Genomic DNA, 23,263 nt, shown 5'->3' with positions numbered 1-23,263 from the left:
TCTATTATGCATTCTCTTGGTTTGTGCCCAGAATGCCATGACTGCTCAATGATAATGTTTGGTTACTTGTTGGGGGATTTTCGCTTATTGACCATTTGAAAAAAAATATTGCTCAAATAATATGGATATAATTTCTTTTTTTTTTTGGGTGAAATAACATAATTTAGTACATAGGTTATTGAAAAATACGATATATTATGTTAATGGAAAATGTGGTATTTTAAAGAAACTATTAAATGTGTATGTGAGGGAAACAAAGGACAGAAAAATGAAAATGACCTCGGAGATATATCAAAATCCTGATAATGACACTATTAATATCAATGGAAAGATTTTCACGAAACCAATTCAATGATGTCTAGAGTGGGTCATGTTTTTTTGTTCAAATAAAAGTGAGTAATTACAATGAGAAGAAATGAGAGAGAGAGAGAGAGAGATAAAAAAGAGACACTATAAGCACACAAATCTCTTACTATTGTCGAGGATTAAATCTTTATCCTCAAAGCTTTGTTGTTGCTTTTTATTTAGTACAAAAGGATTTTTTTCAATGTGCCTCCCCAAATTTCAACAGCACAACATTGTTTATTTGTATTTTTAATCAAGATCCAACAAACTTAAAGGAATTACCCTTAATATCTTTTTATAAAAATCGAATTTAAGCTCTAGAGTAAAAGAAAAAAAATAAAAGAACAAGTTTAAAAAAACAATAAATGAAGGAAAGAACTCAAGAAATTATATATTACTTTTCGTCTATCCAAGACACCTATTTATAGAATTTAAGAACCAAAACATTAATTTTTATAATTAATGAATGTTCATAGTTCATAAAATACTCATAATAACATTTATTCCCATTATATAATTAAAATATTGTTTCATGTACTAAGATATTTTAGAGACTAGATGAAATTACTAATCAAACAAGGACTTAATAGCAAATATTTTTCATTAACCAAAACACAAGCCTAAACTCATAAGCCACAAACCTATTATGTATTCCACAAAGCTATTTTAGGATTGAAACTTTTACTATCAAAAGGTTTTTGAGAATAATTTCTTATTTATTTTTAATTGGTTACTAAAACATGTTCATATTTTATGTTAAATTACTCATGTTTGAAATATCCAGTATAATTTTATTTTTAAATGGGAGCAAATTTCACATATAATTTGGCCTTAAAAAGCCCATTACATGTTTTATAAGCCAATTCTAACAATGTTATGGATATGTTTTTGATATCATGAAATTTATTAAATGAAAAATGAAACGATGATGTCTATATTTATTATGATGAATTAGAAATATATTAATTGATAAATAAAAAGAAGATTATGAAATCTAATTAAAGACTAGATGAGAAGTTAATTTTCCTTATAAAAAGTAAAAAAATAGATATAAATACAAATATTTTACCTCAAATATCTTTTTTATTTTACATATTTTATTTTTATATTAGAGATTTACCATGTTGCTAAGTATATTTGGTTTTCATTTTTATAAATGCATAATGTAGATACAACTAATATATTTTAAATCTAATAGGAAAAAAAATAAAGATAAATTACTACATAATCTTTTGAAGGTGTTATGAAATTATAAAGACAGTTAAAAAAACTTATTACCATTTAAAAAAGTTAAACAAACCAATTTTTTTTTTTAAAAAAGATAGTATTAATTGAAAACCAAATTAAATAAAAGGTTGGGGTTACAGAACATAAAAGGCCAACCCTCTTTTATTATTATTTTTTTAAATAGGTGGACAACTCTTTTTTTTTTTTTAACTAATCAAAAATCATATATTTGCCTAGACAAATGATATGTCATCCATTGTTATGTTTTTTGGTCACTTTTAATGACTGAAAAATTAGAGTTCAAGTATTACGATCATAAAAACTTAAATTTTAACTTGTTTTTATATGAAAACATTTAAAAATAAAACCCTAGACACCTTAATGTAGATATTTTCAATCCTAAAACACCATACTCTCTAAAAATAAAAAAAATATAATTGAGTAAAAAACAACTTTACATGCCTATCTATTTTCTAGTATGTTCAAAGGACAACACTATCTTTATTAAACTCCTCTTTTTATCATAAACTTATTGAAACCAAGATTAACATTTGTTTTTGTTGAAATATGGTTGATCGAACCTTCTCTCTGCTCTTTATTTTTCAATTATTTTCTCTCTCCTTGATAATATTTAAGGATTAAAATGTAAAAAAAAAAAAAGTTTAGGATTGAATAGTAAGAATCTAAAATAATATTCCAAAACTGTGTTTTTTTTTTTTTCCATTTATAGCTTTCTATTACCAAATTAATTATCAATTTCTAAAATTCTGTTAAGAAAAAAATATTCCAGAAAAAAAAAACAAAATGTAAAAAAATGAGAAATCTCATGGTTAATATAAAATTCATCCGAAAAATGCCTGTTTAGTTTTTTATTTTCCTTTTTTTCTTTTTCAGCTTTTATATTTTTTATAATTTTATTTTGTTTATTTTTTAGTTCTGGATATGAGAGACAAGAAAGAAAGCCATTGCTTGGCTTGACTATATTCAATGGAAAAAAACCAATTTTAGTGTCAATGGATCTTATTCAACAAGCAAAATCTCTTTATGGTGTTATTTTAATCTTTATTTTACCTAAAAAAGTAAATCAAGATTGAGAGAGTAAATAATTTATAACCGGTTTAATTTTGTGTTTTTAGATTTTTTTAGATTTTTTTTTATAATTTAAATGTATTTATTAAATATTTTAAAATAAAAATAATTTTAAAAATTAATATTTTTAGCTATAAAAATAACTCCTAATGTTTTAGCTACCACTGTAATAATTTTATTTTTAACAAGCAAATGAGACGTCTAACTTTATTTTTTCAAAACAACAGGGGTGATCCATTTAGAAAAAAAAAAAAAAAGAAGCCCAGATATATATGTTTGGTTTTACAGGCTTGCGTGCATTTTTTAACGGGCCAGCTAAAAAAAACATTAAAAAAAACTATACATTTAATTTTATTTTTTTGAGTTAAAAATAAATTATTTGATAATTTAAGATATATTTGAAAATATAGTTATAGTTATTTTTTAAAAATATTTTTTATTTTAAATATATTAAAATAATATTTTTTATTTAAAAAAAATTATTTTTGAGATTAGTGCATTAAAAAAATTCAAAATATATAGAACATATTAAATTTTAATTAAAAAAATAAAATTTTTTAGCTACCACTGTAATAATTTTATCTTTAAAATAATTTAAAATATAAATTGATCTGATCTGTGTTTCCAAATATTTTCATGGCAAAGCGTGCCATGGCTAACTTGTGATAGTATTATATATATATAAATACCTTTATGAAATGGGCTCGCAAAAGCCCTTATGAAAAGGGAAGCCCGTACGTGCTGCTGATTATTATAGCTTCAGCTTAAAGTGAAAAGTCCTCTTTCCTCTGTATATTCTCTGCTGCCTCAGCCTGGTGGTGTCTTCTTCTCTCTGTCAAGAAAAGAAAGGAAAGGGAAGCGAAGTGACAGGAATGGGAAGTGGTGGAGACGTGGAGGATATGTTGAAGGACGAGAAGAACCCTCCCCCTCTGGATGAGGACGATATCGCTCTCCTCAAGACCTATGTATCTAACCTCCTCTCCCTTTCTAAACCCTAACTTTTATCTCTATTCACTTAACTTTCATTTATTTACCCTAATTATCATAGTAGTACCCAGCTCCTAATACTCTTTCTTCCATTTCTATAATTAAAAATATAGTAAAGCTTCTTTCTTTGATTAGTTATTAGGTTTGAGCATCAACACCATTAACTTTTTATTGCGTTTTCTTGTTTTAAGGGTAGCGCTATAATTTTTTAAGGAGTTTATTACCGGAATTTAAGTAGTACTGGTTGGTTTTGTGCAGGGCTTAGGACCGTATTCTGCTAGTATAAAGAAAGCCGAGAAGGAAATTAAGGAAATGGCTAAGAAAGTCAATGATTTATGCGGTATGTGCTTATCTCACCTATAGTATTTTACTGTTTCAATCATGTTAAAAGGGCTTACATGGTTTTGTTATTGCTATTTGGATGCTATTGATCCATTGTATTTTGCTTCAATTTTTTTAAAAATAGGTATCAAGGAGTCTGATACTGGTTTAGCTGCACCGAGCCAATGGGATCTTGTTTCTGACAAGCAAATGATGCAGGAGGAGCAGCCCCTTCAGGTATGGGTTCAGTCGAGGAGGTTTATTCAGTAATTTGCACTTTCTGTTTTTGGTATAGTGACTTCGTTTCTTAACCAGGTGGCTAGGTGCACCAAGATAATTAGTCCAAACACCGAAGATGCCAAATACATGATAAATGTTAAGCAAATTGCCAAGGTATACTTAAAATCTCAAGGCATATTGTTGCAGTGTTTTCACATGGACAATCCTCTTGGTCAATTTTTTTTTTCTTTCAGCAATTTTTTTTTTTCTAAAATCAAATCCTGAATGCAAGACACACATGGACCATAAATTATCACATGTTAATGTTAGTTTTTTTATGGATTATTTTCAGTAATTTTTGTTTTGAATCAAAGCTACATATAATTAATCATATTTTCATTAATGTATTCTTTGTTATCCCATTCCAGTTTGTTGTTGGGTTGGGTGACAAGGTTTCCCCTACTGATATAGAAGAAGGCATGCGCGTGGGGTAGGTTTCCTTTAAACTTTGCAACTTGCACTCTACTATTTTGTTGCTTAGCTTTTACTACAATATTGGCTTAAGTAGTAAGATATTTCTGGTCTATATTCATGCTCACTATAAAATCATTTCACGCATTAATTTCTAGAGTTTGCTTGACAAATATCTTTTTCATTGCCAGCTTTGTTTGCTAAATGGATGTAACCTTATTTGAATTTTACTTCCATGTTCTCAATTTAAATTTATTGGTGATGTTTTTATATTAAAGAGGACTACCATGTTTGTAATGGATTAGTAGTAGTATAATCATGGAGAAGTAGATGATTTGTGGCTCATGGCCTATCTTCTATAACAAGACTTTGGCTGTACACGAGCACTTTAAACCATACCTATGCTATGTCTTTTGTTTTAATTTTATGTTGTGTCTTCAAATTATCCAATTTTTAATTATCATTTTTCCATTAGCTATATTGAGGGATTATCTATTATAACTTGGTTGGTTTGGAATCAAAGTAAGTAATCGCCATGTCTTTTGTTGCAGGGTCGATCGCAATAAATATCAGATACAGATTCCTCTTCCTCCCAAAATTGATCCTAGTGTGACCATGATGACAGTAGAGGAGAAGCCAGATGTGACATATAATGATGTTGGTGGATGTAAAGAGCAGATAGAAAAGATGCGAGAGGTATGTAAATCTTTCTTTATTTCCCTTTTGTTATTGATTAATTTACTTTGCAATTCATCGTTTTCCTTTTAAATGCTGTACTCATACCAATGAACTTGTAGGTTGTTGAGCTGCCCATGCTACACCCTGAGAAATTTGTGAAGCTTGGAATTGATCCTCCTAAGGGTGTTCTCTGCTATGGTCCTCCTGGAACTGGTAAAACACTTTTAGCTAGAGCTGTGGCTAATAGAACTGATGCTTGTTTCATTCGGGTTATTGGAAGTGAACTCGTTCAAAAATATGTTGGTGAGGGAGCCCGGATGGTCCGTGAACTTTTTCAGGTTAAGAATTGCTGCATTTTGGTGTTTATTCCCCTTATTGTTACAATGCCTTCTTATGTTAAAAATAAAATGTTCACTATTGCAGATGGCGCGTTCAAAGAAGGCTTGCATTGTGTTTTTTGATGAAATTGATGCCATAGGGGGTGCACGATTTGATGATGGTGTAGGTGGAGACAATGAAGTCCAACGTACAATGCTTGAAATTGTCAATCAACTTGATGGGTTTGATGCCCGTGGAAACATCAAAGTTCTTATGGCAACAAACAGGTTAGATTTGCTTACTATATGGCTGCTGTTTTATGAATTCTTTGTGGCACATTTGCTCCCTTCCATTTCCTTTTAAGATGTAACTGCGTTCAGTGCTGCTTCTTAATTTTGCCCATTCTCATAGGGAACCAGTCATTTCTTAGCTGCCTGCATGTTTGCAACCAATTGCTTGCTTTCCTTTGCTTTGAACATTTTAGCATGCACATTCTGCTAGAAGTTAGCTGTCAAATTCAGAAAGTTGAAAATTGTGGGATGTGTCTGCATGTATTTGAAAATGAATTTTTATTTTCTGAATGCTTCAATTGCTGCTCTGTTGAGCAATATCTTGGTTTTATATTGTTGCTGTGAACTTGCAGTGCATCTTCAACTCTTAAGCATAAGATATGTTTATTCTGTATTTCAGGCCTGACACTCTAGACCCAGCACTGTTACGCCCTGGAAGATTAGACCGAAAGGTTGAGTTTGGCCTTCCAGATTTGGAGAGTAGAGCACAGATATTTAAGATCCACACCCGAACAATGAACTGTGAAAGGGATGTCCGTTTTGAGCTTTTGGCTCGACTCTGCCCGAATTCAACAGGTAAATTCTGCCTTTATGTTATGGTTCACTGTATTTAAATTCTTAGAGTGTGTTTGGTATTGCGGTAGCTGATGTGGTTATGGTTTAAAAAAAGTTGTTTTTTATAAAAAAAATATTTTTAGTTGAGGTTGGTTTGAAAAAATAGGTGTTTGGTTAAAACTGTGGTTGAAATTAAGGTCAAAGAAAAAGTAATTTAATGTGTTTGGTTATGAATGCTTTTGAAATTGAGGTTATAAAATAATTTTAAAACATATATATTAATATTGATGATTTTTAATTTAAATATTGTAGATTTAACTATTACTATTACATCATAAAATAAATCATACTTTATATAAAATAATTTTTTATTATTCCATTGAACTATTTATAATTCCATCACGTCTGAAATACATTCGATAATTTTCTTGGTTTCTTTAACACGCAACAACATAACTTGTAAAATATAATCAGGAACAAATTGGAATTGTGATCAAATTCTGTAAATACTACGTCATCAAGTGAATAAAACACAATTAAAAAATAAAAAAATATATATTTTTTTTTTATTTTACCGGGTCGGATCCAGTTCAATGCATTTTGTGCATTGAACTGGACCCGACCCGGTCTAGCAGGAATAGAGGAGCACAACTCCACTGTTCACTGCTCCACTGTTCAATGAATAGTGGACATTTGCCTTCACTGTTCAGTGAACAGTGTAGCATGGTTGCATTTCTAGCCGCGCAAGAAAGCAACAATTTGCTGCTTTCCATCTCCTTGCGTTTCGCACACAATTTATTGTGCGACCTATGCACAGTAAGCAACTTTTTTCCCTTAACCAAACGTTTACTTAATGCGTTTTTGAAGAAACGCTAACGCGTAGCCAAACAGCTTCTTAATACAGAAAAATTCACAGTTCATGGGGGAATAATATGAAATTTATTTGGAGAAAAATTAAAAGATGCTGGTTATTGAAAAATGGAAGCTGCAGAGATAATCCTAATATTCAACACGTTACAGTTAATATTTAAAGAAATCTCATCTTAGAATGAAGGATGATTGAATTTTAATAAACAAAGTAATCGGCAGAATTAAGAGTGAGAAATTTATTGAGAGAATTATATGTTTTATCGGATAGAGGATTGTTGATAGTAAAAAGAACCATGAAAAACCACATAGAAAACTGACCACCCTCCTAAAAGAGAGGAAACTTTCAAATTATGATAAAGTATAGTTTTATCCTCCGATCATATATTAATGATGTTTATTCTATGATAATCATGATGAGTCTTTTTGGAATTCTAAAGGAAACTAACAAACAAACAAAAATATATGCGAAGAGTGAGGAATGATAAAATATTGAAAATACAGCCTTTTAATTCAAATTCATAAAGTAAATTAATATTACAAAGTTCATTTGTTAACATATTGAAGGATGGATGCCTCTTGTGAGGCCTTTTTGTGGTGTGCTTGGAGGTGGAGGTTGCAGCTTGGGGGTTGGTGGCTTGGTGGGGGTGTGGAGCAGCAGCAGCACACTAGGTTGCAGCAGCGACAACTGGGGGAGTGGCAGCATCCATTTTGAGGTTCACCTCATTCACTGGGACTTCTATCAGAATTATAAAATTGGTACGCTTTGCATCACTGGAGAATAAAAAATAAATCTATTAACTAATAGAGATAATTGCAACGACATAAACAACATGCCAAAAAAAAAAAAAACTAGCAGCAACATCTTACTCTTGTTCTGAGAAAATTCGCAATGAGATGCCCGTAGGACATCTCTTACGTAGGAATGTTGCTCGACCTCTTATCAAGCATTTTCCACTAGTTATTTCAATCTCCGCCTCGTGAAAAAAAAAAAAAACAATACTTTTTTTCGCGTTGAAAATTGCTGAAAAACTAGCAGAAAATTCTTTTATTTCTTTGAAATGGAAAAATCTTCTGCTAGTTTTTCTGCTGCTTTTACTGCGAAAAAAAGTACTGTTTGTTTTCACGAGGCGGAGCTTGAAATAACTAGTGGAAAATGCTTGTTAAGAGGACCAACAGCATTCCTACGTGAGAGATGTCCTACGGGCATCTCATTACGGACTTTCTCGAAACAATAGTAAGTTATTGGTGGTGGTTTTCTTCTTTTGGCATGTTGTTTATGTCGTTGCAATTGTCTCTATTAGTTAATAGATTTATTTTTATTCTCCAATGGTGCAAAGCGTATTGATTTTATCATTCCGAGAGAAGTCCTAGTCCTAGTGAATGAGGTTAACCTCAAAATGGATGCTACCACTTCCCCGGCTGCCTCCTCATGTGCTGCTACTGCTGCGCACCCCCACCAACCCCCAAGCTGCAGCCTCTACCTCCAAGCACACCACAAAAAGGCCTCACAAGAGGCATCTATCCTTTAATATGTTAACAAATAAACTTTGTAATAGTAATTTACTTTATGAATTTGAATTAAAAGACTGTATTTTCAATATTTTATCATTCCTCACTCTTTGAACAATGAACTGTGAAAGGGATGTCTGTTTTGAGCTTTTGGCTCTGTTCTGCCCGAATTCAACAGGTAAATTCAGCCTTTATGTTATGGTTCACTGTATTTAGATTCTTAATACTGAAAAATTCTCTCTGATAATATGAGATACACCACCGGGGCTCATTATGGTGATAAGAGGTTGGAGATTTGGTTAAAAATCTTAGGCTTCATTCATGGTGCTATCTTCTTTTGTAGTGTGTGTTTGTGTGAGTGATACGCCATAGAAGAAATAGGAAAGGACCATGTAGAACTTGTCTAAATTTAAAATGAACCAGTTGCCCTGGTCTACAAATCTATTATAACCATCAACAAATTTTAGGTGGAATGGGGATATAATTCTTTCTAGTTCTTTAGGTATAATGACAGACTGAGAGGCTTGGTTAGAAAGAATTGGTGAAGAAATCTTGTGTTATATATGGTAATCTTTTCGAGACCCAACTTGTATTTGGACTTCCCTATTTGTTAAAAACAAGAAGAAAGAACAAAATTCTTATGTCATTTAATCCTACATTAGATAAGTGATATTTCAAGAGGCTTTTGGATAAGAAGAAAAAAGAACGAAAGAAAAGAACCTTTGGTTGGTTCTTCCTTTGACATCAGATGCCCCCATTTCATTGTCAATGGACTGATCTTTAGTTAACTTGGTGTATTTTGAATTATTGATTAACAATGTGGGTTTCTTCAGGAGCGGACATTAGAAGTGTGTGTACTGAAGCTGGAATGTTTGCTATTCGAGCCCGGCGGAAGACAGTAACAGAGAAGGACTTCCTCGATGCAGTGAACAAAGTAATTAAGGGATACCAAAAGTTCAGCGCAACACCGAAATATATGGTCTACAATTGAGTGGGTGATTTTGCATGTTGGATAGAGAAATTTGATGGCTGAAGCTGGAATGTTTGCTCTACGAGCCCGGCAGAAGACAGTAACAGAGAAGGACTTCCTTGATGTAGCATGAATAAAGTAATCAAGGGATACCAAAAGTCAAGTGCAACACCGAAATATGTTGGATAGAGAGGTTTGATGGTTATACATCTTTCCAGGTGATGCAACACTGCTGTTTTTGTTGACATCAAATTCGTAATATTATAACTTACTTTACTTGGGTTTCAATGGCCGTGGACCTTTATATGCTTTATGGTTTTTTCAATTTTTGTAATGGATCACAATGTTATGTTTAAGTTTCCTGCCCCAACAGCAGGTGTTCTGTACCTTGGTTTTTAGTGTTAGGTTCGCATCATGTTTTACAATAGCTGGTGTCTTGCAAGATGATGATTTTTTTATTACAAAAGAGTCATTTCAAAGAAAAGCATTTGAGCCTTCAACCACCAAAGTACCGAGCACAGAACTGAGCAAACTTGAGCAGAGACGTATTAATCAAAACAGCAACCTGAAGAGATAAAAATTTGAGTTTTCCACAATGACCAAATCTGACCTCCTTTTGTTTTGCCTTTATATCTCAAACTAGTTGCTTGAATGGACCAGCTGGGAAACCTCATGAATATTCTATAGAGGGCATCAATGATCAAACATCTGAAAATCATCAAAAGGCATGGTCACCATTTTTAACTAGGATGAGAGAGGGAGTATAACCATGTACAGAATGCCATCAACTGTCATGAAGCCATTACAGAGAGAACCCCAGAAAACAAACACCAGGATAAACCATGTCATTTTTGACATACTGTACCAAGATTTTAATTCTCGTATGTGTTTATGCCAACATTCAACTACTACACACGTTTATGTTGAGAAAACTTGAAAGTAAAATAAACAAGATGAACTGTGAGGAAAAGTGGGGAGGGCTATCAATCAGCGACAACAACGCAAGAAATGAATGATTTTGCAACGATGTTCAAGACATATAGTCTTGCGTGTCTGGATTGACAGCTCTTGGTGTTTCACCTTGTTCGTTTCCAATTGTTCTCTTGCTCATGTTAGCTCTCTGCACTAAACGAACCAATGCTTGAACCACTTCTGACATAGGAGGTCGAAACTCTGGCTCAGGCTGCCACAAAACAATAATGAGCATTAGAACAACAACACATACAAGACTTAGCACACCCACCCTTTCCCTTCTAGAACTACGAAATGCCCCAAACTTGCCGAGCTGCTAATTTTAACTCCCAATCTCAATGTTTCAGTTTATAAACTGCAATACCAAGCTACCACACTTCAAACCCCCTTTCCTCAACCCTACCCCACCTAAGTTCCCTCTTTCAAGTTATACATTACCTGGACACAAAGAGCAATGACATCAGCAAAACGGGAGAGAGATTTGACAGGGTAGAGCCCATTGAGTTCTGGGTCAACCATTTTAGATAAAGCATCAATGTCATGGAGCTGAGGAGTTGCCCAGCGAACCAATGATTGCTCAGATCTAGGCCTTGAGCTGTTAAGAATCCACATTGCAATGAGATGATTAATAACCAGCTCATTATTATCCCATCTTCAGTTTAAAATTCTGTTAATAATGAGAAAATCAACATGATTTAAGGCAATGAGAGGGTCATCACATTGTTTATGCTAGCACTTCACCTGTCAAATGGTTTACGTCCGGTAAGAAGCTCCAACATGACTGCACCAAAACTGTAAACATCACTCTTTAGAGTATAATGACCAGACATGGCTACCTCAGGTGCACCGTATCCAGAACCTGCATTCTGGTTCAGTACCTGCATGTGCGGCGAAAAATAAAATGGAATTAGAAAATCTTTTAAGAAAATAGCCATGCATGGTTAGAGATTAGTCTAGCCTCTAAATTAATGTCGTGCTGCAAATGAAACAGATAAAAATTTCAACTAAAGTAAAAGAAGCTTTTCATCACCAATTAAGAGGTTGTCCATATCAAAAAACCATCTCAATCCAAAAGCTTAATTTATTAGGTGAGGTCCCGAGAATAGTTTTATATTATTCTCTAACTCATCCCTCAAGTGAAAACCCTTTGAACTTGAAAATTGCACAAACTCAAACTACTTTGTGCTTAATTTTATTAATTAGAATGGAGATCGTAAGATTTGAATTCATGACTGTTTGGTCATCAAAACTTTGATATCATATCAAAAAACCATCTCAAAATCAAGAGCAATATAGAACTATTATCGCGACCTCACCTAATAGTTTAAACTTTTGAATTGAGATGGTTTTTTAACATGATATTAGAGCATCGATAACCGAACGGTCACGAGTTCAAATCTCATAATTTCATTCTAATTAATAAAAATGAAGCACCAAGTTTGTGCAAGTTTCAAGTTCAAAATTTTTTTACTTAAAAGGATATGTTAATTAGAGAATAATATAAATCATATATTAAAAAGGACATACAAAATAAATGATTCCTCACATAAAGTGAAATAAGCTAACTTACAACAATGAAATCACTAGTATTTTGCATAGTAGTTCTTACATAGTAGATCCTGCAAGGAACCCAAAAATCCTAGATGTTGCACCATCTCAACATATGCTACTACCACAGCATGGCCAATTAAAAATCAGAAGAAGAGAGACAGGCATAAGTTAGAAGTAATAATTACCTATCCAGTCATAACTTGCAGATGGCTTCATATAAAAATACAGAAAATAAAAACCCAACTTGCATGCAAATTATGCAAAAGGAAAACATTAAAAGCTAAGGAAGACAATGATAAAAAGCTCAGACAACCTAATTCTTTGCAATCCACATCAAAGGAATATAATGCAACAGACTATCAAGAAATTTTAAGGAGGCTCGTGACCAACCTGGTCTGCATTAGGGAGACAGCTTGCCAGGCCAGAGTCTGAGAGATGTGGATTGAGCTCTGTGTCCAATAGTATATTCACAGACTTGATATTTTTATGAACAATAGACGGTGAACAAACTTCATGCAGGTACCTGAAAGAAAAAACCACTTGAGTATTAGGAACCGTTCATCATTAATATCGCAGGTAAGTAACAACCATGATTTATGAAGATCTCAGTTGCAAAGGTTGGACTCTTTCCCTATCATTTGGTGAAGTTCTAAATTCCAATATCAAAATTCTTTAACAAAAATCAGGATGATGCCCTGCATCTTAGAAAAATTCACATGGAGTGGAAATGAACACGCCAAAGCAACTCCTTTGCGTGGTAAGGTTCTAGATGCTTAGAAAATTTAACAATAACAAGATCACAAGGTTTTCCTCATGATGCTTTTATATGATTTATCTTAATAATATTAATACCATGTAGGTAAAAAGTTAAGTATTTTTTTTGTTGAATCATTCATGTGGCATTGATTGAATCCTTGTGTACACCAATAATTGAACCATGGAGCTAATGATAAATATTGGGGAAGAGAAACCAGGTGTTCTGATCTTCTTGGCGCAACTTGATGTTAGTTAGAAACAATTGGAACCCCATGGAATTCTTTTTCTGAGCATATACATGCTATGAACTTACTCTAATGCCCTAGCAGTCCCCAGAGCTATCTTGACACGGGAGTTCCATATCAAAGGTTTGCTGTATTCATCTGATAGATGCAGGAAGTCATGCAATGAGCCATTTTTATGAAACTCATAAACTAGCAGATGCTGTCCATGCTCTGAGCAATAACCCACTAGTTCTGTCACGTTCGGATGATGCAACCGGGAAATGCTTGCAACTATCTCTGTAAAATCATCAGACATATCACTGGGCAGAGTAGCTGAATCTAGTTTCTTCACAGCAACAACCTACAGTGTTGTCGAAGTAGATGTTACAACTTAATAAGATAGACAGAGAGCGCGCGTGTGAAAGAAACGAAACTTTCTGAAGGAAACATATGCACAATTTCTTCTTATTGCCATCACTCTATACACATTCTTACACAACTTTCCACAGCTACCTTAATTATCAGCGGGTATGCTATTCATCATAGGGAATGGAAAATATAGTATAAAGTATGAAAGGGGCAAGACATGTTCAAGAAGACTAGTTTTTTATCCCTTAACTGAAATAGTCAAAGTGAGAAAAGTATACCTTTCCATCATCAAACTCAGCTCGATAAACACGTCCAAATAACCCCTCACCAAGAAGATGGTCGACACTGAAGCTGCCAGTTGCCATCTGCAGGTCTGCGACAGAGTACGATGTCACATTTATAGGAGTGGTAACAGGTTTCTTGACAACAACAGGCTTTGGCGAAAATTCCTCCTCATCAAATGACTTGTGACGATCAATAGGTGGAGGTCTAAGATTTATTGAGGCTGAGGTGTCAAATATCTTTGTGTTGACTGCGGAGGAAGTTTGCATAGATTTCATTTCTGCAGTACAATTTCAAAGATAAGATCACAAGAGAAAGGTCAAACCAAGAGAAAGGAATGGAAAGATGAAGAAAAATGCTCAGCATGCTGATTTCTGAAATCAACAAGCTGATGACATGGACCTCAAGCTACACTGAAGTAGTAAAGTTCTACATGGTACTGCTTTTATTAATTTATGGGACTTGATGTTTTCAAGTCAACAAAGTTTATTTGGAGCTAATCACAGGGTAGTGTCCACGCCCCAAATCAGATTCACTAAGTATAGGGACTGTAAATTTGAAAGTATTTTATCTATGCATTTAAGATATTCATCCCTAGACATTTAAAATATATCCCTTGGTCCCTTATGTTTCAAATTTTGAGTTATAATTCTGTCAAATTATCAGCAATGAAAGTAAATAGATTGCAAAGCATACTGGTAATCATAGTTGTTTGTGGATAAATAGCAAAGCCATCCTCCTTACTTCCAGTCTAGAAAGTAACAAACAAAAAAGCCCATTAAGCAATCTAATGCAGCAGTGCAAAAAAGGAAAAATGATGCAAACGATACAGATGATTCATCCATGATGCTCAAAAAAGTGAAAGGCACAGGTAAAAAAGGTTATACCTGGTACATCATTAGTAGAAGAAAGAGGGGCAAGTGGTTGATTGTCAAGCTTTTCTATATCCGAGGACCTCCTGGATCTTCTCTTCACTAAAAAGAAAGCTACTATCCCCCCAACAAGAAATATGGATATGATTATTCCAGCTATGCCACCAGCACCTATTCCTGATTTCTTGCTGCCACCAGCACCGCTGCCTGATGGGCCACCAGATTTCTGACTTGGGCCTTTGTGGGCTGGAGGTGTACCAGGTGGAGGAGGGGGTGCAGACCCTGAGTTCCAATTGTTACCATCCTTCCTGTTAAGATATTCAAGTTATAATTTTCACAAACTTCTCTCTTATGAAACAATAGGGATAATAATGAAAATTTCCTCAATGCAAATGCTTACTGTAGATTAATGCTGTTGAGCTGGCTAGGGATCCAACCTGTAAAACGATTATTTGCAACATTCCTGAAAAACATAAATGCAGATATAATAAAAGGCCTGATTTCTCAATTGCAAACAGAGAGAGGACAGTGTTCCTGGTGAATTTAACAGATATGCTGGTACCCACAGATTTTCAAGAGGAAGATTGGCGAGGACATCAATAGCTCCAGTAAATTGATTGCTTTGCAAATACCTGCCAAAGGACTAATTAAGGAAAAGGTGGCCAAGAAAAAATGCTAAGTTCTACTATCAGAGAAGGCCATTTTGAAACTTACATTGATTTCATACTTGAAAGTGAGCTAAAACTCTCAGGTAGGTCACCTGTTAGTTGGTTGAATGATATATCCCTGTAGTGGCATAGAGAAATTATCAACATTTTGTTGCCTTTTTCTTCCATAAAACTAGATAGATGTATTTAACATAATTTACTGAATGAACTTCAATTTGATCTACTTGTTGAGGGAAAAAATGGCACTTTAAATATTCAGCAGCAGACATTATAGAGTATAATACAAGAAACAGTAATTGATATTGATAATGTTCCCTTTAGCAGAAATATAATAAGCACCTGCACAAGTTTTTGTTTTTGCATTGTTAACTGTAAAGTGCTAAAGTGTCAACCCAAATTTCTTTAACAGGTCAAGAAATAAGAAAAGTAACCAGAGAATTATTGATACTATAAGCAGCCAACTAAAATTATTCTTTTATTGTTATTTAATAAGAATGTGTGAGAAGATCTCACAATGTGGAGAGAGAAGTTAGTTGTCCAAACATGTCTCCCAACTGATTCTGAAGCTGATTGTGACCAAGGTTTCTACACTCAAAAAGACAAGAGAAGGCATTAGCTTTGTACCTTCGATAGGTTGAAACCAAGAATTATTAACTTGAAATTACTTACAAGTATGTAAGAGAAGGCATTTGAGAAATGGAATAAGGGATTCCTCCACTAAGTTGATTATTAGCAAGATTTCTGCGTACAAGAGAACATCAAGTGTAAATCATCACAAAATCAGAAAAAGGCAGGAATAACTTAAATAAGAAAGAAATGAAATTTGAAGCTCACAATCGCTGCAAGTTTGGAGGAAGTTGATAAGGTAAGGCGCCTGCAAGATTATTATTACTCAAGTCTCTGGAGAACACAAGGTATCACCGTGTCAAAACATAGAAAATCTATAGAAATGAGACCAACACAATATACTGGATAAGTAATCTCACAGGTTCGTTACTGCTGTCAAACTGTCAAGCTGGTACCCTAGTGACCCAGAAAGTCCAAGACCAGGCAATTTACTGGGGAAAAAAACACAATACAGGTAAAAGAATCAGTGCTGATAGCATTCTAATGGATACAATGTCAGAAAAAAAAAACAGATTCTCCACAGAAGATTACATTTCTGTAACTCGTGAGCCTGAGCAAGCAATGCCTTTCCAGTTTTGCCCACATGGATCATCACCATTTGCACTCCATTGTGTTAGCTGTGACGGTGAATTCATACTGCTGAACATGACCCGTAGAGCAGAAGCTGCAAGACAAAAGCAAAAAATTAGGATAGATGCTCATTATAGAGAGGATCATCAACCATGTATGTTGCCTACTAAAAATTTTCCAAAAGAGATTTCTGAATTTCAAATCACAGGCAAGTGAACATATCACTAACATTTCAGAGTCTGCTAGTATAACATGTAGAATTGGAGTTCAATATGTGATATTTAGCCGTTGTCTGAGCACTTGGCTATTGATGTTTTATCTTTTCTTGCAAAGCAGGTAGAAGCAAAATGTAAAAAAAACTTTTCTCAGAGCATTGACTTCTTGGTTAATTCTAGATGTTGACCATGTGCTCAATCTTTGGCTATTAAATGGAATGGCTGGCTTTCTCGCAAACCAAGTGGGAATTGAGTGGTGAAAGGGAAGGTGGGAAAATGAAAGAATCACATTTGAGAAATTTCCCTATTCCTATTTACATGCATCCATCTTCCATGGGTGCTCAGTTCAAGAAGAGAACTCAGTACTTCTTAAGGGAACTGTTTTAAGAAAATGACCCAGCCTTGTACAAAAGTAATTTATAACTCCCTCAATTCAAAACCCAATATTAAAAGAGAGACAGGGGAGTGAGAAACAGAGAGGGAATGATTTAGTTACACTATGGAACCTTTTTGACTGTCAAGACACATTTGGAGGTCAGGGCTCGTCAATGTCCGAGAGGATCAACTCTTAACCCTATAGGAGTCTGTACTTCACAAAGTTGATGAAATTGCCGGTTCCTAGTGAGTGTTTCTGGAAACACCTTGGACTAAATGTCATCTAGAACAAGGATTTCACTCTTCAGACTGTTCAAACTTCAAAGCATCAAGCATTCTGCCTACTGAGCACTGACTCTCTTCACACTTGAAATGAAGTATGGCTTCTATAAATTCCCCAATGCTTAAAATGGAATCAATCTTGATACTCAACAATCATTTACAGAAATGCCTAATCAACATTCTGTTGGGATCACTACCTTATATTTGATATCCATAAAATGATCGCCCCTTCATTCTACAAATACTGCAGTGATCCGGCAAGTCACAAACTAATGCAAGGGGGGATGAACAACTGGTATAAACAAAGACTTGGGAGCGAAAATTGTATAAGCAAAATGATAATTTTTTTCAAGATGCTTTTTATTTCTCGATAATATTCTTTTTATTGACCAAGCGATCACCTTTGAGATAATACAAGGTCAATTAATACCTGAGACAACAGCATCACATACCATTGGACCTCGCAGACAGGCATAAAATCTTAGGTTTCATTAGTGATTGACATTGAAAGCAAAGCTGACACCAGTAATTCCAGACAAGAAATTGACATTGATATTTAACATCACTGTCCTTAGCTGGAGATTCTATTTTCCCAGAAAAAAAGAACCAAACTTTTCTCAACCCAGAACTGATCTCCACAGTTTTGCACCAATCTGCTTCTTAAATCAGCGTAAACAAACTGTGGTTTCAAAAACAAACAAGAAGAAAAGCAAAATCTGGAAATGCATCAAAGGCAGTATCTTCTTGTGGTTCTAATATCATAAGCAGAAGCAGCAAAACCAAACAGTAATGAAAAAGCAACACAAAAGGCAAAAAACAATAAAGGACCAAGAAATGCAGATGTGGAAAAGAAATCAGCACATGGAAATCTATCTATCTGTGTAAGAATCAGAAAAGAAAAGCATAAAAAACGTTTAAGAAGAAGATAATAATAATAATAATAAAGTAGTGAATGAAAGAGCTGAGTGAGATAACTAACCATCATTTGGATCTGTTGCACCATTGACACATCCCAGAACGCAGACTAAGAGTGTCAACAGCAGCTCAACTCCTCTCCAATTCCCCATCATCTCATCTCAAAGAACCTCAGCTCTGTCTGTCTAACCCACAACCAAAAGATAAAAAAGACCACCCCTTGTCTGAATGGCTCCTTTTCAGAGTTAATCTAACTTCCCTTGTTAAAAAGAAAACATTTTTTGGGATGATTTTATTCTAAATATTTAGCCACGCCCAGGCAGGCACGATTTGCCAGAAGAATCCAAGGCCACAGAATGCGCTCCCTCTCTCTCTCTCTCCCTCCCCCCTATATTTTATTTTTAGACCATCACATTCTCCTTTCCCTTTTTTTTTTTTCTTTTTTCACTTGTGCTGTCTCGGTAGGTGTATCCACTTACAAGTTACATGCTTTGCTTGGCTTTTTTATTTCCTAAAAAAAAAGAGTGATTGAACTAGTAAGGGGCTGTTGCTTTCACGAGGATTGGAAGCTTTTGGTGTTTTCATGTGATTCCTTTTTCTATTATTGATACGATGCTGGATAATTTTTATTTATTTTTGACATAATGTAACTTGAGTGTTAATTAACTATATGAGTAATGCTAATCTATCTATTGACTACTATATCCGCATATTTATACTTATTATATCAATTAACTCATCGTGAAATTTACCGCAACGAAACAATACATGTGTCTTGTAATAATACTATAGTTATATAACTCCATTTTGTTGTCGTGCCTTCAAATAACAATGTAAAAAAAGGAATTGTTTTTTTAAATGATTTTTGCTCAAATATATATTATTTTATTTATTGTTTTGATATCAACATGTCAACAAAATTTAAAAATATAAATTCAAAGCTAGAATAAAAATTTAAGAATTTTCAAAATTATAATGGAATCACGATGCCAAATAAAGCTTTGTAAATATGTTTGTTGAATGATGCTCTTGATATTGAAATTACAATATTAAGCATGAATTTAGCCATCTTGGGTCGTATTTTTTTATGGTATCGAAACACGTAATGTTAAGTTTATATAATATTTTTACAAATTTATTTACCTAAAAAAACTATATTAATTATCAGATTGATGAATATATCAAGTATTAAATAAACTATAGACCAATAGTTAAATACTGTCTATAGTTTCATCATGTAAAACTACGGTATGATATTAAACAAAAACATAACCAGAAAATATCCTTATCATCCAATAGGAAAAAAAAAAAAAAACCATCTTCGGATTTTAGAAATTCTGGGGGTGGTGATTCGAAAGTCAATTTTCACCATGCTTCAACGGGAGAATCATGAGATGCTTGTAAATGTGGGCCCTCTTATATTATTTTATGTATATTTTGACTCTCTCCCCCCTCCCTCTTTTTCTTCACAAGCATGAGCTTGTAATTGTAGAGATCAAAAGGTTAGGCTTAGTTAGGCAAAGAATTATAGAACATTTGGTAGTGCATAAATAACCCCTATCCAACCAGAGCAGAAGCATGTTTTAAATTCAAGGGTGTTTGAGTTTAAAATATTTTATATTTAAAAATATATTAAAATTAATATTTTTTTATTTTTTAAAAAAATAATTTTAATAACAATATATTAAAATGATATAAAAATATTAAAAAATAAAAAATATTTTGAAAATATAAAACAAACAGGTAAGGATGAAGACGGTACGGCATGGTCAAATGTCAGGGATGGAGTCTGGTACACATGGGCTGTCATTCGCAGAATATTTGGTGGATGACTAAGGGGTTCTGAGTCGGAATTAACGAATACTTTGATCAGTAGCAGAAGGTAAAAAATCATTTTCCCGCTTCTGCTCATTTATTTTGTTTGCGTAAGGTTCCATCATTATCGCTGGACTTGGATGAGGTGTTTGGAATTATTATAATAGTTGTTTTTGCAAGGTAGATTTTATTTAAAAATATATTAATATGTGTTTTTTATTTTTTTTTAAAAAAGTATTTTTAATATTAATACATTAAATCAATATCAAAACATAAAAAATAATTGTAAGCAAGATGAATAAATAAAATATCATAAAATATCATTTGAAACGCAATTCTAAACGACACTAAAGTATCATTACTCTTTGGATCTGATTAAGAAAAGTGTCTGAGAGTATAGTAATGGTTGATTTTTAAAATGAATTTTGCTGGAAAATACATCAAAATGATATATTTTTTTAAATTATTTTTTACATCAGCACATTAAAATAATCAAAAAAACATAAAAAAAATTTGTTTAAGCAAAAAAAATTAAATTTCTTCAAACGCTATTTGGAACGCAATTCCAAACGGCATCGAAGTATATTTTCTCTCTCAATATGATTAGGGGGTGTTTGAGAGTGTGATAACAATTATTTTTTAAAGTGTTTTTCGCTCAAAAATACTTCAAAATAATATTTTTTTTATTTTTTTAAAATATTTTTAATATCAACTAATCAAAATAATCAGAAAACTTAAAAAAATAATTTTAAACAAAAACCATTTTTCAATTTCTTTTAGAAATGTTGTCTGGAACACAATTCAAACAACCCCTGAGGGTGTGTTTGTTTTGCGGTTAAAAAGCGCTTCTGAAAATTAAAACAAAAGCTTGAAATTATTTTTCATGTTTTTTAATATGCTTGATATTAAAAATAAATTTTTAAAAATATTATTTTAATATATTTTTAAATAAAAAAATACTTTAAAAATATTCACTTCTACACTCTCATACACCGCCTAATTGTTCCTTTAAGCAAGCTTGGGAAATCAAATGGAGAAGGATGGGGAATTAATTACTTCATTGAACCAAGAAAGATGTGCAAAACTATAATTTACTGAATTTAAATGTGCATAAATAACCCCTTACCAAGTACATGGCGGCATGTCAATCGCAGAATATTTGGTGGCTGACTCAGCGTTTCTGAGTCAGAGTTAACGAATACTTTGATTAGTAGAAGCGGGTCAAAAATCATTTTTCTGCTTCTGTTCATTTATTTTGTTTGCGTAAGGTTCCCATCGCTATCACTGGAATTGGTGGAGGCGTCTGTGGAAGTGTGATTGAAGTATTTGTTTTTTTTATTTAAAAATATATTAAAATAATATTTTTTTTAAAAAAATTATTTTTTGATATTATTATATTAAAATGATATCAAAATATAACAAAACAATTTTAAATAAGATAAATAAATATATTTTCATGAAACGCTGTTTGAAACGCAATTTCAAGCAATGCTAAAATACAATTGCTCTCTGAATTTGATTAAGGAAGATATTTGGAAGTGTGGTAACGATTACTTTTTAAAGTATTTTTCATTAAAAAAATATATTAAAATAACATTTTTTTTTATTTTTTTAATATCAGGACATCAAAACAATTAGAAAACATAAAAAAATATTTTTAAGCAAACAAATTAAATTTCTTCACATGCTGTTTGGAATGCAATTCCAAAAGATACTAAAGAACATTAGCTCTTTGAATATGATTAAAGTATTTGGGAGTGTGGTAGTATTTGATTTTCAAAGTGCTTTTCGCTTGAAAATGTATCAAAATAATTTTTTTTATTTAAAAAAAATATTTTTGATATCAATACATCAAAACGATGAAAAAAAACATAATTTTATGCAAAATTAATTTTTTAATTATTTTAAAAACACCTTTCAGAATACAATTCAAAATGAAAATGTTTGTTTTTTTAGGTCAAAAGGCCTCTAGAAAATTTGAAAACAAATTAAATTATATTATATTTTTTATTTTTTATCGTTTTAATATATTAATATTAAAAATATTATTTTAATGTATTTTAAATAAAAAATAAATACTACTTCATTCATTAAATCCTAGTGATTAATTCTTCCTTTAAACACAAGCCTGGAAAATCACATGGAGAAAGATGAGAAATTAATTAATTCATTTTACCAAGAAAGATGTGCAAATCTATAATTTACTGAATTTATCAGTGCGCAGTACACATTCACATGTATCATAACTCGTACCGATGTATTTTCAAATGGTTCATTTAGGATATTTGGCATGCAACAAATGGCTGTACTGATGAAGAATTCAAGAGCATCGGAATAAAAGTCTAAATTAATCCAAGAGTGCATTTTCATAATATTGCTTAATTTTATTTATAACTAAAAGGAATCAATGTTTTACTATGAACTGTAAAACACTATCCCTATTACTTAATATTTATTTTTTTAGCTGTTTTTTTTTCTTTTTGAGATTTTTTTTTTGCTTCTTTCTTTATTTTTTTTCTTTTAACAAAATTTTTTTGTTTAATCTAGTTTATTAATGTTAAATTTTTTTATTTAGTTATTAGACTTTCATGACACGTTTTCTAGATTTAAGGTTAATCTAAATTTTTTTTTCTTTTTAATTAATTTTTTTCGTTTAGTTTAGTTTATTAATGTTAATTTTTTTCTATTTAGTTATTATACTTTCATGACACACGTTTTCCAGATTTAACGGGTTAACCTAGTTTGACAAGTTAACCTATAATTTATTTTTTTTCTTTTTATTCGTTTTAATTAATTTTTTTTGTTTAATTTAGTTTGTTAATGTTAAATTTCTTTTTATTTAGTTATTAAACTTTCAAGATACATATCCCGAGTTTCACGGGTTAACCTGGTTTCACCGGTGAACCCAGTTAATTCTGGGT

At 32.5% G+C, this 23,263-nt stretch overlaps 2 protein-coding genes across 2 annotated transcripts; one reads left to right on the top strand and one right to left on the bottom strand.

Moving 5' to 3' along the window:
- Positions 1 to 3,444: 3,444 nt before the first annotated feature.
- On the top strand, positions 3,445 to 10,235 carry LOC118039079 (26S proteasome regulatory subunit 7 homolog A). The gene is made up of 10 exons (XM_035045668.2): positions 3,445 to 3,626; positions 3,907 to 3,988; positions 4,115 to 4,206; positions 4,285 to 4,362; positions 4,617 to 4,678; positions 5,211 to 5,355; positions 5,457 to 5,675; positions 5,761 to 5,942; positions 6,346 to 6,521; positions 9,713 to 10,235. Exons 1-10 carry the CDS (start codon positions 3,534 to 3,536, stop codon positions 9,868 to 9,870), a joined length of 1,287 nt encoding a protein of 428 aa, XP_034901559.1. The 5' UTR covers positions 3,445 to 3,533; the 3' UTR covers positions 9,871 to 10,235.
- A 393-nt stretch (positions 10,236 to 10,628) lies between these two features.
- LOC118039078 (protein STRUBBELIG-RECEPTOR FAMILY 6) lies at positions 10,629 to 18,952 on the bottom strand. The gene is made up of 16 exons (XM_035045667.2): positions 18,592 to 18,952; positions 16,702 to 16,834; positions 16,530 to 16,601; positions 16,378 to 16,443; positions 16,213 to 16,284; positions 16,057 to 16,128; positions 15,590 to 15,661; positions 15,442 to 15,507; positions 15,276 to 15,338; positions 14,891 to 15,183; positions 14,000 to 14,283; positions 13,442 to 13,713; positions 12,763 to 12,895; positions 11,563 to 11,699; positions 11,260 to 11,416; positions 10,629 to 11,032 (listed from the first exon to the last, which is right to left on the bottom strand). The coding sequence occupies exons 1-16, from the start codon at positions 18,680 to 18,682 to the stop codon at positions 10,880 to 10,882; spliced, it is 2,136 nt and encodes a 711-aa protein (XP_034901558.1). The 5' UTR covers positions 18,683 to 18,952; the 3' UTR covers positions 10,629 to 10,879.
- Between the last annotated feature and the right edge of the window lie 4,311 nt (positions 18,953 to 23,263).

This window comes from Populus alba, chromosome 1 (assembly GCF_005239225.2).
Source record: "Populus alba chromosome 1, ASM523922v2, whole genome shotgun sequence".
Lineage (NCBI taxonomy): Eukaryota > Viridiplantae > Streptophyta > Magnoliopsida > Malpighiales > Salicaceae > Populus > Populus alba.
This window is presented reverse-complemented; position numbering and strand designations above follow the sequence as displayed.